We start from the raw sequence: 13,327 nt of genomic DNA, 5'->3' as shown, positions 1-13,327 counted from the left end.
ACTTATTCTCTGCAGCAGCGGTAACTCTGGGTCTTTCCCGTGGCGGTTCACCTGAGAGCCAGTTTCATCATAGTGCTTGATGGTTTTTGCGACTGAACTTGAAGAAACTTTCACATTGACTGACCTTCATGTCTTAAAGTAACGATGGACTGTCATTTTCTCTTTGCTTATTTAAGCTGTTTTTGCCATAATATGGACTTGGTCTTTTACCAAATAGGGCTACATTCTGTATACCACCCCTACCTTGTCACAACACAACTGATTGGTTCAAACGCATTAAGGAAAGAAATTCCACAAATGATCTTTTAACAAGGCACACCTGTTAATTGAAATGCATTCCAGGTGACTACACCATGAAGCTGGTTGAGAGAATGCCAAGCGTGTGCAAGCTGTCATCAATGCAAGGGGTGGCTATTTTGAAGAATCTCAAATATTAAAATCTATTCTGATTTGTTTAACACTTATAATTTCATAGTTTTGATTTCTTCTATTTTATTCTACTCTATCAATGATTTAATTCCACTAGCAAACTAAAATAACACCCAGAATGATAAGATCACGTAAAATAAGTAACCAAATAAAAACATCACATTTAGAACAACGGATAGTTAGAATCCACTTCTTCGTTCTTCTATTCCTGGACACAGTGTAGTAGGTTGATAAGGCCTTGTACTTCGTTTAAAGGATAGCTGACTGTACTTTGCACATTATCTCAATGTTAAATGTTTAAGTACAACTTCAGTACAGTTCATTGCTTAACCAGTGTTTCAATTTAGCGTAAACATGTTATTATTATGTAATATCATGACGTGAACCAAACCCCACTCTTCTCCGTCTGGCCCTTTATCGTGTCACATTGCTAAACCTAACATTTGTTATCTAGTTATTCATTTCAGTGCTTTATTTCAGAGATAAATGCAAACCCAGAACAACAGAACTGTCTGTCCATCAGAAGAGTGTTTTATTGTATCTGATATCCTCCTGATTCAACAGAGCCAGTTTCCTGCTCTTGTCCACCCCACATCTGTTCTCTGCTCTAAATCATTCAATATTATAAACCAAAACCAGACTTTCTGTCTGGTTAACCCCTCTTGCCTTGTCTCCTAATGATCTGTCCTTCCAGCTGTCTGGTTAACCCCTCTTGCCCTGTCTCCTAATGATCTGTCCTTCCAGCTGTCTGGTTAACCCCTCTTGCCTTGTCTCCTAATGATCTGTCCTTCCAGCTGTCTGGTTAACCCCTCTTGCCCTGTCTCCTAATGATCTGTCCTTCCAGCTGTCTGGTTAACCCCTCTTGCCCTGTCTCCTAATGATCTGTCCTTCCAGCTGTCTGGTTAACCCCTCTTGCCTTGTCTCCTAATGATCTGTCCTTCCAGCTGTCTGGTTAACCCCTCTTGCCTTGTCTCCTAATGATCTGTCTTTTCAGCTGTCTGGTTAACCCCTCTTGCCCTGTCTCCTAATGATCTGTCCTTCCAGCTGTCTGGTTAACCCCTCTTGCCTTGTCTCCTAATGATCTGTCCTTCCAGCTGTCTGGTTAACCCCTCTTGCCTTGTCTCCTAATGATCTGTCCTTCCAGCTGTCTGGTTAACCCCTCTTGCCTTGTCTCCTAATGATCTGTCTTTTCAGCTGTCTGGTTAACCCCTCTTGCCCTGTCTCCTAATGATCTGTCCTTCCAGCTGTCTGGTTAACCCCTCTTGCCCTGTCTCCTAATGATCTGTCCTTCCAGCTGTCTGGTTAACCCTTCTTGCCCTGTCTCCTAATGATCTGTCCTTCCAGCTGTCTGGTTAACCCCTCTTGCCTTGTCTCCTAATGATCTGTCCTTCCAGCTGTCTGGTTAACCCCTCTTGCCTTGTCTCCTAATGATCTGTCTTTTCAGCTGTCTGGTTAACCCCTCTTGCCCTGTCTCCTAATGATCTGTCCTTCCAGCTGTCTGGTTAACCCCTCTTGCCCTGTCTCCTAATGATCTGTCCTTCCAGCTGTCTGGTTAACCCCTCTTGCCCTGTCTCCTAATGATCTGTCCTTCCAGCTGTCTGGTCAACCCCTCTTGCCCTGTCTCCTAATGATCTGTCCTTCCAGCTGTCTGGTTAACCCCTCTTGCCCTGTCTCCTAATGATCTGTCCTTACAGCTGTCTGGTCAATCCCTCTTGCCCTGTCTCCTAATGATCTGTCCTTCCAGCTGTCTGGTTAACCCCTCTTGCCCTGTCTCCTAATGATCTGTCCTTACAGCTGTCTGGTCAATCCCTCTTGCCCTGTCTCCTAATGATCTGTCCTTCCAGCTGTCTGGTTAACCCCTCTTGCCCTGTCTCCTAATGATCTGTCCTTCCAGCTGTCTGGTTAACCCCTCTTGCCCTGTCTCCTAATGATCTGTCCTTACAGCTGTCTGGTCAATCCCTCTTGCCCTGTCTCCTAATGATCTGTCCTTCCAGCTGTCTGGTTAACCCCTCTTGCCCTGTCTCCTAATGATCTGTCCTTCCAGCTGTCTGGTTAACCCCTCTTGCCTTGTCTCCTAATGATCTGTCCTTCCAGCTGTCTGGTTAACCCCTCTTGCCTTGTCTCCTAATGATCTGTCCTTCCAGCTGTCTGGTTAACCCCTCTTGCCTTGTCTCCTAATGATCTGTCTTTTCAGCTGTCTGGTTAACCCCTCTTGCCCTGTCTCCTAATGATCTGTCCTTCCAGCTGTCTGGTTAACCCCTCTTGCCCTGTCTCCTAATGATCTGTCCTTCCAGCTGTCTGGTTAACCCTTCTTGCCCTGTCTCCTAATGATCTGTCCTTCCAGCTGTCTGGTTAACCCCTCTTGCCTTGTCTCCTAATGATCTGTCCTTCCAGCTGTCTGGTTAACCCCTCTTGCCTTGTCTCCTAATGATCTGTCTTTTCAGCTGTCTGGTTAACCCCTCTTGCCCTGTCTCCTAATGATCTGTCCTTCCAGCTGTCTGGTTAACCCTCTTGCCCTGTCTCCTAATGATCTGTCCTTCCAGCTGTCTGGTTAACCCCTCTTGCCCTGTCTCCTAATGATCTGTCCTTCCAGCTGTCTGGTCAACCCCTCTTGCCCTGTCTCCTAATGATCTGTCCTTCCAGCTGTCTGGTTAACCCCTCTTGCCCTGTCTCCTAATGATCTGTCCTTACAGCTGTCTGGTCAATCCCTCTTGCCCTGTCTCCTAATGATCTGTCCTTCCAGCTGTCTGGTTAACCCCTCTTGCCCTGTCTCCTAATGATCTGTCCTTACAGCTGTCTGGTCAATCCCTCTTGCCCTGTCTCCTAATGATCTGTCCTTCCAGCTGTCTGGTTAACCCCTCTTGCCCTGTCTCCTAATGATCTGTCCTTCCAGCTGTCTGGTTAACCCCTCTTGCCCTGTCTCCTAATGATCTGTCCTTACAGCTGTCTGGTTAACCCCTCTTGCCCTGTCTCCTAATGATCTGTCCTTCCAGCTGTCTGGTTAACCCCTCTTGCCCTGTCTCCTAATGATCTGTCCTTACAGCTGTCTGGTCAATCTCTCTTGCCCTGTCTCCTAATGATCTGTCCTTACAGCTGTCTGGTCAATCTCTCTTGCCCTGTCTTCCTAATGATCTGTCCTTCCAGCTGTCTGGTTAACCCCTCTTGCCCTGTCTCCTAATGATCTGTCCTTCCAGCTGTCTGGTTAACCCCTCTTGCCCTGTCTCCTAATGATCTGTCCTTCCAGCTGTCTGGTCAATCCCTCTTGCCCTGTCTCCTAATGATCTGTCCTTACAGCTGTCTGGTTAACCCCTCTTGCCCTGTCTCCTAATGATCTGTCCTTCCAGCTGTCTGGTTAACCCCTCTTGCCCTGTCTCCTAATGATCTGTCCTTCCAGCTGTCTGGTTAACCCCTCTTGCCCTGTCTCCTAATGATCTGTCCTTACAGCTGTCTGGTCAATCTCTCTTGCCCTGTCTCCTAATGATCTGTCCTTCCAGCTGTCTGGTCAATCTCTCTTGCCCAGTCTCCCAATAATCTGTCATTTCTGCCATCTGGTTAACCCTTCTTGCTGTGTGTCCCAATAATATGTCCATTTTAAGAAATATAGCAGTCTAGCACATGCTTAGACCAATCCAATGCTTTTAAATGCAGTAGAAAGGCCAGATTATTGAGACGCAGGGTTGCTGTCTGCTCCCTCCAGACTCTTTAATGATTACACAGCAACTGACCCCTAAACAAGCAGGTCTGGAGCCCATTAGGGCCTAGCCTACTGACTATTAGTTAACCACACATTTTGAATATGTGACCCAAATTGCGCCCCATTGGCTATATAGTGCACTATTCTTGCCCCACTGGGCTGATTGCTCTGGTCAAAAGTAGTGCACTATGTCAGGAATAGGGTGCCATTTGAGAGTCACCACTGCATTCCATCTACCGCTACAGTTCCCAAGTCACATGTTCCAGTCCTCGTTTCTTTTAAGCCATCAAAGCTAATCTTATCTGAGCACAACCTTTCTGTGTCGGCCTCCTGTCGTCACCTATGTACAGGTGAGTATGTTGTAACGAAAGATCACAATATAATATTCATTTAAAACTAATGTCCTGAGTTCCTCTCCCTCGCTTTGCTTCATGTGGTCAATAAATACGGTCACTACTGAGTGACTAGTTTAGTGGATGAGGGACGAGACACCATGTAGAGTTTTAAATGCACTTTAAAATACATTTAGTAGCTTCTCTCACTTTGTTTTTTTTCTATAAAATATTAACTATGAGAAGAATTAATCCGATTCTAACAACGGGACATTTCCCTGATTAAAATAAACAACAGCCCCCATAGGCTCCCTACGACCAAACAACCCTCATATTTTTGCAAAAGGGTGTCTCGCGGCAGAGTGAGCACATAGTAGCAGCATTATGCGACTCAATGGTTACGTCCCACAAATGGCACCCTATTCCTTATATTGTGCACTACTTTTCACCAGAGCCCTATGGGCACTGGTCAAAAGTAGTGCACCATATAGGGAATAGGGTGCCATTTGGGATATAATCAATGTGAATTCTGAGGCATGACAACATACATGACTACAAATCCCAGCAGTCATCGTAACCAAGTGTTTCTCAACCTTTTGTGTACCAGGGACCGGCAAGGACCAGCTATAGTCCTTCCTCCTTTGAAGACCACTTAGTTTTAATCTAACACTTGAGAACTGACTAAATCAGTGTCCACTCACTATCTGAGGGACCAATCAGCAACACCCCAAGGACCAGTGCTGGCCCGGGGACCGCAGGTTGAGAAGCACTGATAAACCCACAAAGAGCTGGGATAACATGGTACCTACCAACCTACAGTACACCCAGTCAGACTCAGGACAGTGCAACTTCATGCAAAACCCCTAATGAAAGCACACTAGCAAGTGATCTGTAATCATACAAAAGGCAATGACGGCCGGGGAACATGTCATGGTGAAAATAGGTTGTTTTCAGGTTATGGTCAGTGCTGTGTTCCCAAGGTCATATATAATATGTACAGTTTATGCAGATAGAGGTAGCATCCCTAATGGAACAATATTCCCTATGTAGTGCACAAAATGGCACCCTATTCCCTATGTAGTGCACTGCCATTTATGATGCACACAGGGTGATCTGTATTTAACAAGACAGATTGAGAGAAAGCACAGGAAGCCATTCCTTAGACATTTGACCCTTGCAGTCATGACGGGGGGGGGGGATCAGTCATTACATAAAAATTACAGCTTCAAGTTTTTATACAGAATGACATATAGACTTGCCAACAGACATCCCACAGCAAGGTGTAACAAACATGTTGAATAGGAGTTCACACAGTGAAATCCTGTTTGATAACAGCATGCATTACTCTACGTGCTAATTCCTGATAGAAGGGTTTGGTCGGTGTGGCAGATTCTCATTCTGATTCTTCTTCTCCAGTCTGACATCCTGTCTAGATCAATGGAGTGGTGTTTGGGGAGGTTGTTGTTCCCTCAATGATGTTTTAGATCTCTCACTGTGCCTGAAGACAGAGACAGACAGATGGGGAGGTTTTAGACTGGGGCACAACATAACTATAAATATTCACAGATTAAGGATTTGGGATTTTGATGAACAAGTGGGACTGAAAAAGTTCCTGGGATTTCTATTATGTTCATTGAGAGATTTGTTGATTTACATTGTGAATGACTCATTAATGACTATGCGATGATATACAAACAATGTTAAAAGTATAGGAATATTCATACTTTTCTTTTAATTCTGTATCGTCTTGAAAACAAAGTGAAAAATGTTCCTTTATTTGCAGTAACATAAAAGTCTAATACTCAGTACCAGTCAAAAGTGTGGACACACCTACTCTTTCAAGGGTTTTCCCCTTACATTTTTACTATTTTCTACATTGTAGAATAATGAAATAACACATATGGAATCATGTAGTAACCAAAAAAAGTGTTAAATCAAAATATGTTTTACATTTGAGATTCTTCAAAGTAGCCTTGATACACTCTCTTCGCATTCTCTCAACCAGCTTCATGAGGTAGTCACCTGGAATGCATTTCAATTAACAGGTGTGCCTTGAGAAAAGTTAATTGGTGGAATAATTTCTTTCCTTCTTAATGGGTTTGAGCCAATCAGTTGTTGTGTTGTGACAAGATAAGGGTGGTATACAGAAGATAGCCCTATTTGGTATAAGACCAAGTCCATATTATGAGAAGAACAGCTAAAATAAGCATCGAGAAACAACAGTCCATCATTATTTTAAGACATGAAGGTCAGTCAATGTGGAAAATTTCCACAACTTTTAAAGTTTTTCAAGGGCAGTCGATAACCATCAAGCGCTATGATGAAACTGGCTCTCAACGCCAGAGGAAACGAAGACCCAGAGTTAAGTTCATGAGAGTTACCTCTGCTGCAGAGGATAAGTTCATGAGAGTTACCTCTGCTGCAGAGGATAAGTTCATGAGAGTTACCTCTGCTGCAGAGGATAAGTTCATGAGAGTTACCTCTGCTGCAGAGGATAAGTTCATGAGAGTTACCTCTGCTGCAGAGGATAAGTTCATGAGAGTTACCTCTGCTGCAGAGGATAAGTTCATGAGAGTTACCTCTGCTGCAGAGGATAAGTTCATGAGAGTTACTCTGCTGCAGAGGATAAGTTCATGAGAGTTACCTCTGCTGCAGAGGATAAGTTCATGAGAGTTACCTCTGCTGCAGAGGATAAGTTCATGAGAGTTACCTCTGCTGCAGAGGATAAGTTCATGAGAGTTACCTCTGCTGCAGAGGATAAGTTCATGAGAGTTACCTCTGCTGCAGAGGATAAGTTCATGAGAGTTACCTCTGCTGCAGAGGATAAGTTCATGAGAGAGGATAAGTACCTCTGCTGCAGAGGATAAGTTCATGAGAGTTACCTCTGCTGCAGAGGATAAGTTCATGAGAGTTACCTCTGCTGCAGAGGATAAGTTCATGAGAGTTACCTCTGCTGCAGAGGATAAGTTCATGAGAGTTACCTCTGCTGCAGAGGATAAGTTCATGAGAGTTACCTCTGCTGCAGAGGATAAGTTCATGAGAGTTACCTCTGCTGCAGAGGATAAGTTCATGAGAGTTACCTCTGCTGCAGAGGATAAGTTCATGAGAGTTACCTCTGCTGCAGAGGATAAGTTCATGAGAGTTACCTCTGCTGCAGAGGATAAGTTCATGAGAGTTACCTCTGCTGCTAAGTTCATGAGGATAGAGGATAAGTTCATGAGAGTTACCTCTGCTGCAGAGGATAAGTTCATGAGAGTTACCTCTGCTGCAGAGGATAAGTTCATGAGAGTTACATGCAGAGGATAAGTTCATGAGAGTTACTTCTGCTGCAGAGGATAAGTTCATGAGAGTTACCTCTGCTGCAGAGGATAAGTTCATTAGAGTTACCTCTGCTGCAGAGGATAAGTTCATTAGAGTTACCTCTGCTGCAGAGGATAAGTTCATTAGAGTTACCTCTGCTGCAGAGGATAAGTTCATTAGAGTTACCTCTGCTGCAGAGGATAAGTTCATTAGAGTTACCTCTGCTGCAGAGGATAAGTTCATTAGAGTTACCTCTGCTGCAGAGGATAAGTTCATTAGAGTTACCTCTGCTGCAGAGGATAAGTTCATTAGAGTTACCAGCCTCAGAAAGTGCAGGCCAAATAAATGCTTCAGAGTTCAAGTAACAGACACATCTCAACATCAACAGAGGAGACTGAGTAAATCAGGCCTTCATGGTCAAATTTCTGCAAAGAAACCACTACTAAAGGACACCAATAATAATAAGAGAATTGCTTGAGCCAAGAAACACGAGCAATGGACATTAGACAGGTAGAAATCTGTCGAGTCCATATTTGAAATTTTTGGTTACAACCGTCATGTCTTTGTGAGATGCAGAGTAGGTGAACAGATGATCTCTGCATGTGTGGTTCCCACCGTGAAGCATGGAGGAGGAGGTGTGATGGTGTGGGGTGCTTTTCTGGTGACACTGTCAGTGATTTATTTAGAATTCAAGTCACACTTAACTTGCATGGCTACCACAGCATCCTGCAGCGATATGCCATCCCATCTGGTTTGCGCTTAGTGGGACTATCATTCATAGTGACCCAACAATGGTGACCCAACAATGACCAAACACAACTCCAGGCTGTGTAAGGGCTATTTGACCAAGAAGGAGACCGATGGTGTTGCATCAGATGTCCTAGCATCCACAATCACCTGACCTCAACACAATTGAGATGGTTTGGGATGAGTTGGACCGCAGAGTGAAGCAGCCACCATATTTGGGAACTCCTTCAAGACTGTTGGAAAAGCATTCCAGGTGAAGCTGGTAGAGAAGATGCCAAGCGTGTGCAAAGCTGTCATCAAGGCAAAGGGTGGCTACTTTGAAATAGAATAGAAAATATATTTTGATTTGCTTAACACTTTTCTGGTTACTACATCATTGCATGTGTGTTATTTTGTAGTTTATATATAAATTAAAGAAAACCCCTTGAATGGGTAGGTGTGTCCAAACAATTAGAATTCTAGAATGTTGTTTCAAAGAAATTACTAATTAAAATCCCAAACAGCTTGATACAGGAAAAAAACGGTGTTAATAAGATAGTGAGCCAAGGCTTCCCCTCCTATCCCTTAAGCCTCCATTCCTCACCTGGTTGTCCTCATCCTCTGCCCTGTCCCTTAAGCCTCCATTCCTCACCTGGTTGTCCTCATCCTCTGCCCTGTCCCTTAAGCCTCCATTCCTCACCTGGTTGTCCTCATCCTCTGCCCTGTCCCTTAAGCCTCCATTCCTCACCTGGTTGTCCTCATCCTCTGCCCTGTCCCTTAAGCCTCCGTTCCTCATCTGGTTGTCCTCCTCACGCCTGTCCCCTAGGCCTCCGTTCCTCACCTGGTTGTACTCATCCTCTGCCCTGTCCCTTAAGCCTCCATTCCTCACCTGGTTGTCCTCATCCTCTGCCCTGTGCCTTAGGCCTCCATTCCTCACCTGGTTGTCCTCATCCTCTGCCCTGTCCCTTAGGCCTCTGTTCCTCACCTGGTTGTACTCATCCTCTGCCCTGTGCCTTAGGCCTCCGTTCCTCACCTGGTTGTACTCATCCTCTGCCCTGTCCCTTAAGCCTCCATTCCTCACCTGGTTGTCCTCATCCTCTGCCCTGTCCCTTAGGCCTCTGTTCCTCACCTGGTTGTACTCATCCTCTGCCCTGTCCCTTAAGCCTCCATTCCTCACCTGGTTGTCCTCATCCTCTGCCCTGTCCCTTAGGCCTCTGTTCCTCACCTGGTTGTACTCATCCTCTGCCCTGTCCCCTAGGCCTCCGTTCCTCACCTGGTTGTCCTCATCCTCTGCCCTGTCCCTTAGGCCTCCGTTCCTCATCTGGTTGTCCTCATCCTCTGCCCTGTCCCCTAGGCCTCCGTTCCTCATCTGGTTGTCCTCCACACGCCTGTCCCCTAGGCCTCCGTTCCTCATCTGGTTGTCCTCATCCTCTGCCCTGTCCCTTAGGCCTCCGTTCCTCATCTGGTTGTCCTCCACACGCCTGTCCCCTAGGCCTCCGTTCCTCATCTGGTTGTCCTCTTCCTCTGCAGCATCATCTACTTTATTAAAGAGAATAGAACTTCAGTCCCAGAGAGTTATCAACCAATCACAGGCAACATAGCAGTCGTGCCTCTCAACTAACCTGAGTGGAGTTCTTTGACAAGTGATGACATGGTGTTTGTGATTGAATCTGCAGCGACCAACAGATCATTACGAAGATTTCTAGGTACACCTGAAACATAGAGGACACAGTCAATGAAAATAGTCAGTGACTTACAGTTGAAGTCAGAATTTCACATAAACTTAGGTTCGAGTCAGGTTAATAACCTGTTAAGACTCTAGGGGCAGTATTTCATTTTTGGATAAAAAGACATGCCCGTTTTAAGCGCAATATTTTGTCACGAAAAGATGCTCGACTATGCTTGGAATTGATAGTTTTGGAAAGAAGACACTCTGACGTTTCCAGAACTGTAAAGATTTCCACTGTGAGTGCCATAGAACAGAATCTACAGGCAAAACCAAGATGTTTGAGTGACCAGGAAATCAACAGGATTTCTGGAGGCACGTTTTCCATGATCTCCTTATATGGCTGTGAATGCGACAGGAATGAACGGACACTTCCTATCGTTTCCCCCAGGTGTCTGCAGCATTGTGACGTATTTGTAGGCATATCATTGGAAGATTGACCATAAGAGCCTACAATTACCAAGTGTCCCGCACGGTGTCTGCGTGGAAATTGGTGCGCAAAAGTCAGGTACCAGTATTTTTCCATCCGAATCAGAGAAGAATGCACACTTCCAGGGAAGGGATTTCAATGAAGAGATATATGACAAAACACCTTGAGGATTGATTCAAACAACGTTTTCCATGTTTCAGTCGATATTATGGAGTTAATTCGGAAAAAAGTTTGACGTTTAGGTGACTGAATTTTCGGTTAGTTTCGGTAGCCAAATGCATAGTAACAAAACGGAACGTTGTGTCCTACACAAGCATCTTTCAGGAAAAACTGGACATCTGCTATGTAACTGAGAGTCTCCTCATTGAAACATCTGAAGTTCTTCAAAGGTAAATTATTTTATTTGATCCCTTTGCTGGTTTTTGTGAATGTTGCGTGCTAAATGCTAACGCTAAATGCTAAGCTAGCTATCACCACTCTTACACAAATTATTGATTTTCTCTGGTTCTAAAGCATATTTTGAAAATCTGAGACGACAGGATTGTTAAGAAAATGATAAGCTTGAGGATAGGCATATTTATTTCATTTAATTTGCAATTTTCAGAAATCGCTAATTTTGCGTTATGGTAATGAGCTTGAGGTTGTAGTCACGATCCCGGATCCGGGATGGGGCGGACTAAGAGGTTTTAAAACTAATTTTTCCAACCACTCCACAAATTTCTTGTTAACAAACTATAGTTTTTAGCAAGTCAGTTCAGACATCTACTTTGTGCATGACTCAAGTATTTTTCCCAACAATTGTTTACAGACAGATTATTTCACTTATAATTCACTGTATTACAATTCCAGTGGGTCAGAAGTTTACATACACTAAGTTGACTGTGCCTTTAAACAGCTTGGAAAATTCCAGAAAATTATGTCATGGCTTTAGAAGCTTCTGATAGGCAAATTTACATAATTTGGGTCAATTGGAGGTGTACCTGTGGATGAATTTCAAGGCCTAACTTCAAACTCAGTGCCTCTTTGCTTGACATCATGGGAAAATCTAAAGAAATCAGCCAAGACTCCAGAAAAAAACTCCACAAGTCTGGTTCATCCTTGGGAGCAATTTCCAACCACCTGAAAGTACCACGTTCATCTGTACAAACAATGGTATGCAAGTATAAACACCATGGGACCACACAGCCGTCATTCCACTCCGGAAGGAGATGTGTTCTGTCTCTTAGAGATGAACGTACTTTGGTGCGAAAAGTGCAAATCAATCCCAGAACAACAGCAAAGGGCCTTGTGAAGATGCTGGAGGAAACAGGTACAAAAGTATTACATCCACAGTAAAAACGAGTCCTATATCAACATGACCTGAAAGGCCGCTCAGCAAGGAAGAAGCCACTGCTCCAAAACCGCCATTAAAAAGCCAGACTACAGTTTGCAACTGCCCATGGGGACAAAGATCATCATTTTTGGAGAAATGTCCTCTGGTCTGATGAAACAAAAATAGAACTGTTTTGGCCATAATGACCATCGTTATGTTTGGAGAAAAAAGGGGGATGCTTGCAAGCCAAAGAACACCATCCCAACCGTGAAGCACGGGGTTGGCAGCATCATGCTGTGGGGGTGCTTTGCTACAGGAGGGATCGGTGCACTTCACAAAAGATGACATAATGAGGATGGAAAATGATGTGCATCAGGAAGTTAAAGCTTGGTCGCAAATGGGTCTTCCAAATGGACAATGACCCCAAGCATTCTTCCAAAGTTGTAGCAAAATGGCTTAAGGACAAACAAAGTCAATGTATTGGAGTGGCCATCACAAAGCCCTGACCTCAATCCTATAGAACATTTGTGGGCAGAACTGAAAAAGCATGTGCGAACAAGGAGGCCTACAAACCTGACTCAGTTACACCAGCTCTGTCAGGAGGAATGGGAGAAAATTCACCCAACTTATTGTGGGAAGCATGTGGAAGGCTACCCGAAACGTTTGACCCAAGTTAAACAATTTAAAGGCAATGCTACCAAATACTAATTGAGTGTATGTAAACTTCTGATCCACTGGGAATGTGATGAAAGAAATAAAAGCTGAAATAAATAATTCTCTCAACTATTATTCTGACATTTCACATTCTTAAAATAAAGTGGTGATCCTAACTGACCTAAGACAGGGATGTTTTATTAGGATTAAATGTCAGGAATGGTGAAAAACTCAGTTTAAATGTATTTGGCTAAGGTGTATGTAAACTTCCAACTGTACATGGCATTTCGTGGCTACTATTTTTGCATTTGGAATGCACTTTAATCGAATTTGTCACAGCTCAATCACAGATCAAAATCTTGTGTTGTCCTTGACTCAAACAAGGTCAGAAAATGGATAACTAACAACAGATGTACTGGATCTAAAGGAGAACATTGTCCAGTGGAGAAAGCGAGTTGAAATGACATCATGATGCCTTTTCAACCAGAAACTGATGTCATTTCAACTAGTTTTGCACTGTTTTTCCCGTTGGGCAAAGATCCAGGACTCACCTTGAGCGAAGGCCTCCAGCACGTCGCCCCCCAACCCGGCCAGGCAGTCCTGGGGTGTGTGGGTGGGGGTGGACCCAGCTGAGGTGGAGCGGATCGGCATGGGCATGGAGCAGACTGCCCCGTGGCTGGGGGAGGAGTGGGTTGAGCCTCCTGTCTGGGCCTGATAACATGCC

General features: G+C 44.4%; 1 protein-coding gene across 16 annotated transcripts in view; it reads right to left on the bottom strand.

Annotated features, from left to right (window-relative positions):
• Positions 1–363: 363 nt before the first annotated feature.
• LOC124046681 (dystrobrevin beta-like) overlaps positions 364–13,327 on the bottom strand; it is a 59,606-nt gene continuing 46,642 nt past the window's right edge. For 8 of the 16 annotated variants that reach the window (XM_046367324.1, XM_046367326.1, XM_046367335.1 and 5 more), the window contains 4 exons: positions 13,155–13,314; positions 10,104–10,193; positions 9,707–10,020; positions 364–5,953 (listed from right to left, as the gene is read on the bottom strand). In XM_046367324.1, the coding sequence (XP_046223280.1) occupies positions 5,945–5,953; positions 9,707–10,020; positions 10,104–10,193; positions 13,155–13,314 (573 nt within the window). In that variant the 3' untranslated portion in view covers positions 364–5,944. Of the gene's footprint in view, positions 5,954–9,706; positions 10,021–10,103; positions 10,194–13,154; positions 13,315–13,327 lie in introns of those variants that run through there. The other 8 variants (XM_046367332.1, XM_046367334.1, XM_046367333.1 and 5 more) reach the window with 8 other exon arrangements.

This window comes from Oncorhynchus gorbuscha, linkage group LG10 (assembly GCF_021184085.1).
Source record: "Oncorhynchus gorbuscha isolate QuinsamMale2020 ecotype Even-year linkage group LG10, OgorEven_v1.0, whole genome shotgun sequence".
NCBI classification, from domain to species: domain Eukaryota; kingdom Metazoa; phylum Chordata; class Actinopteri; order Salmoniformes; family Salmonidae; genus Oncorhynchus; species Oncorhynchus gorbuscha.
This window is presented reverse-complemented; position numbering and strand designations above follow the sequence as displayed.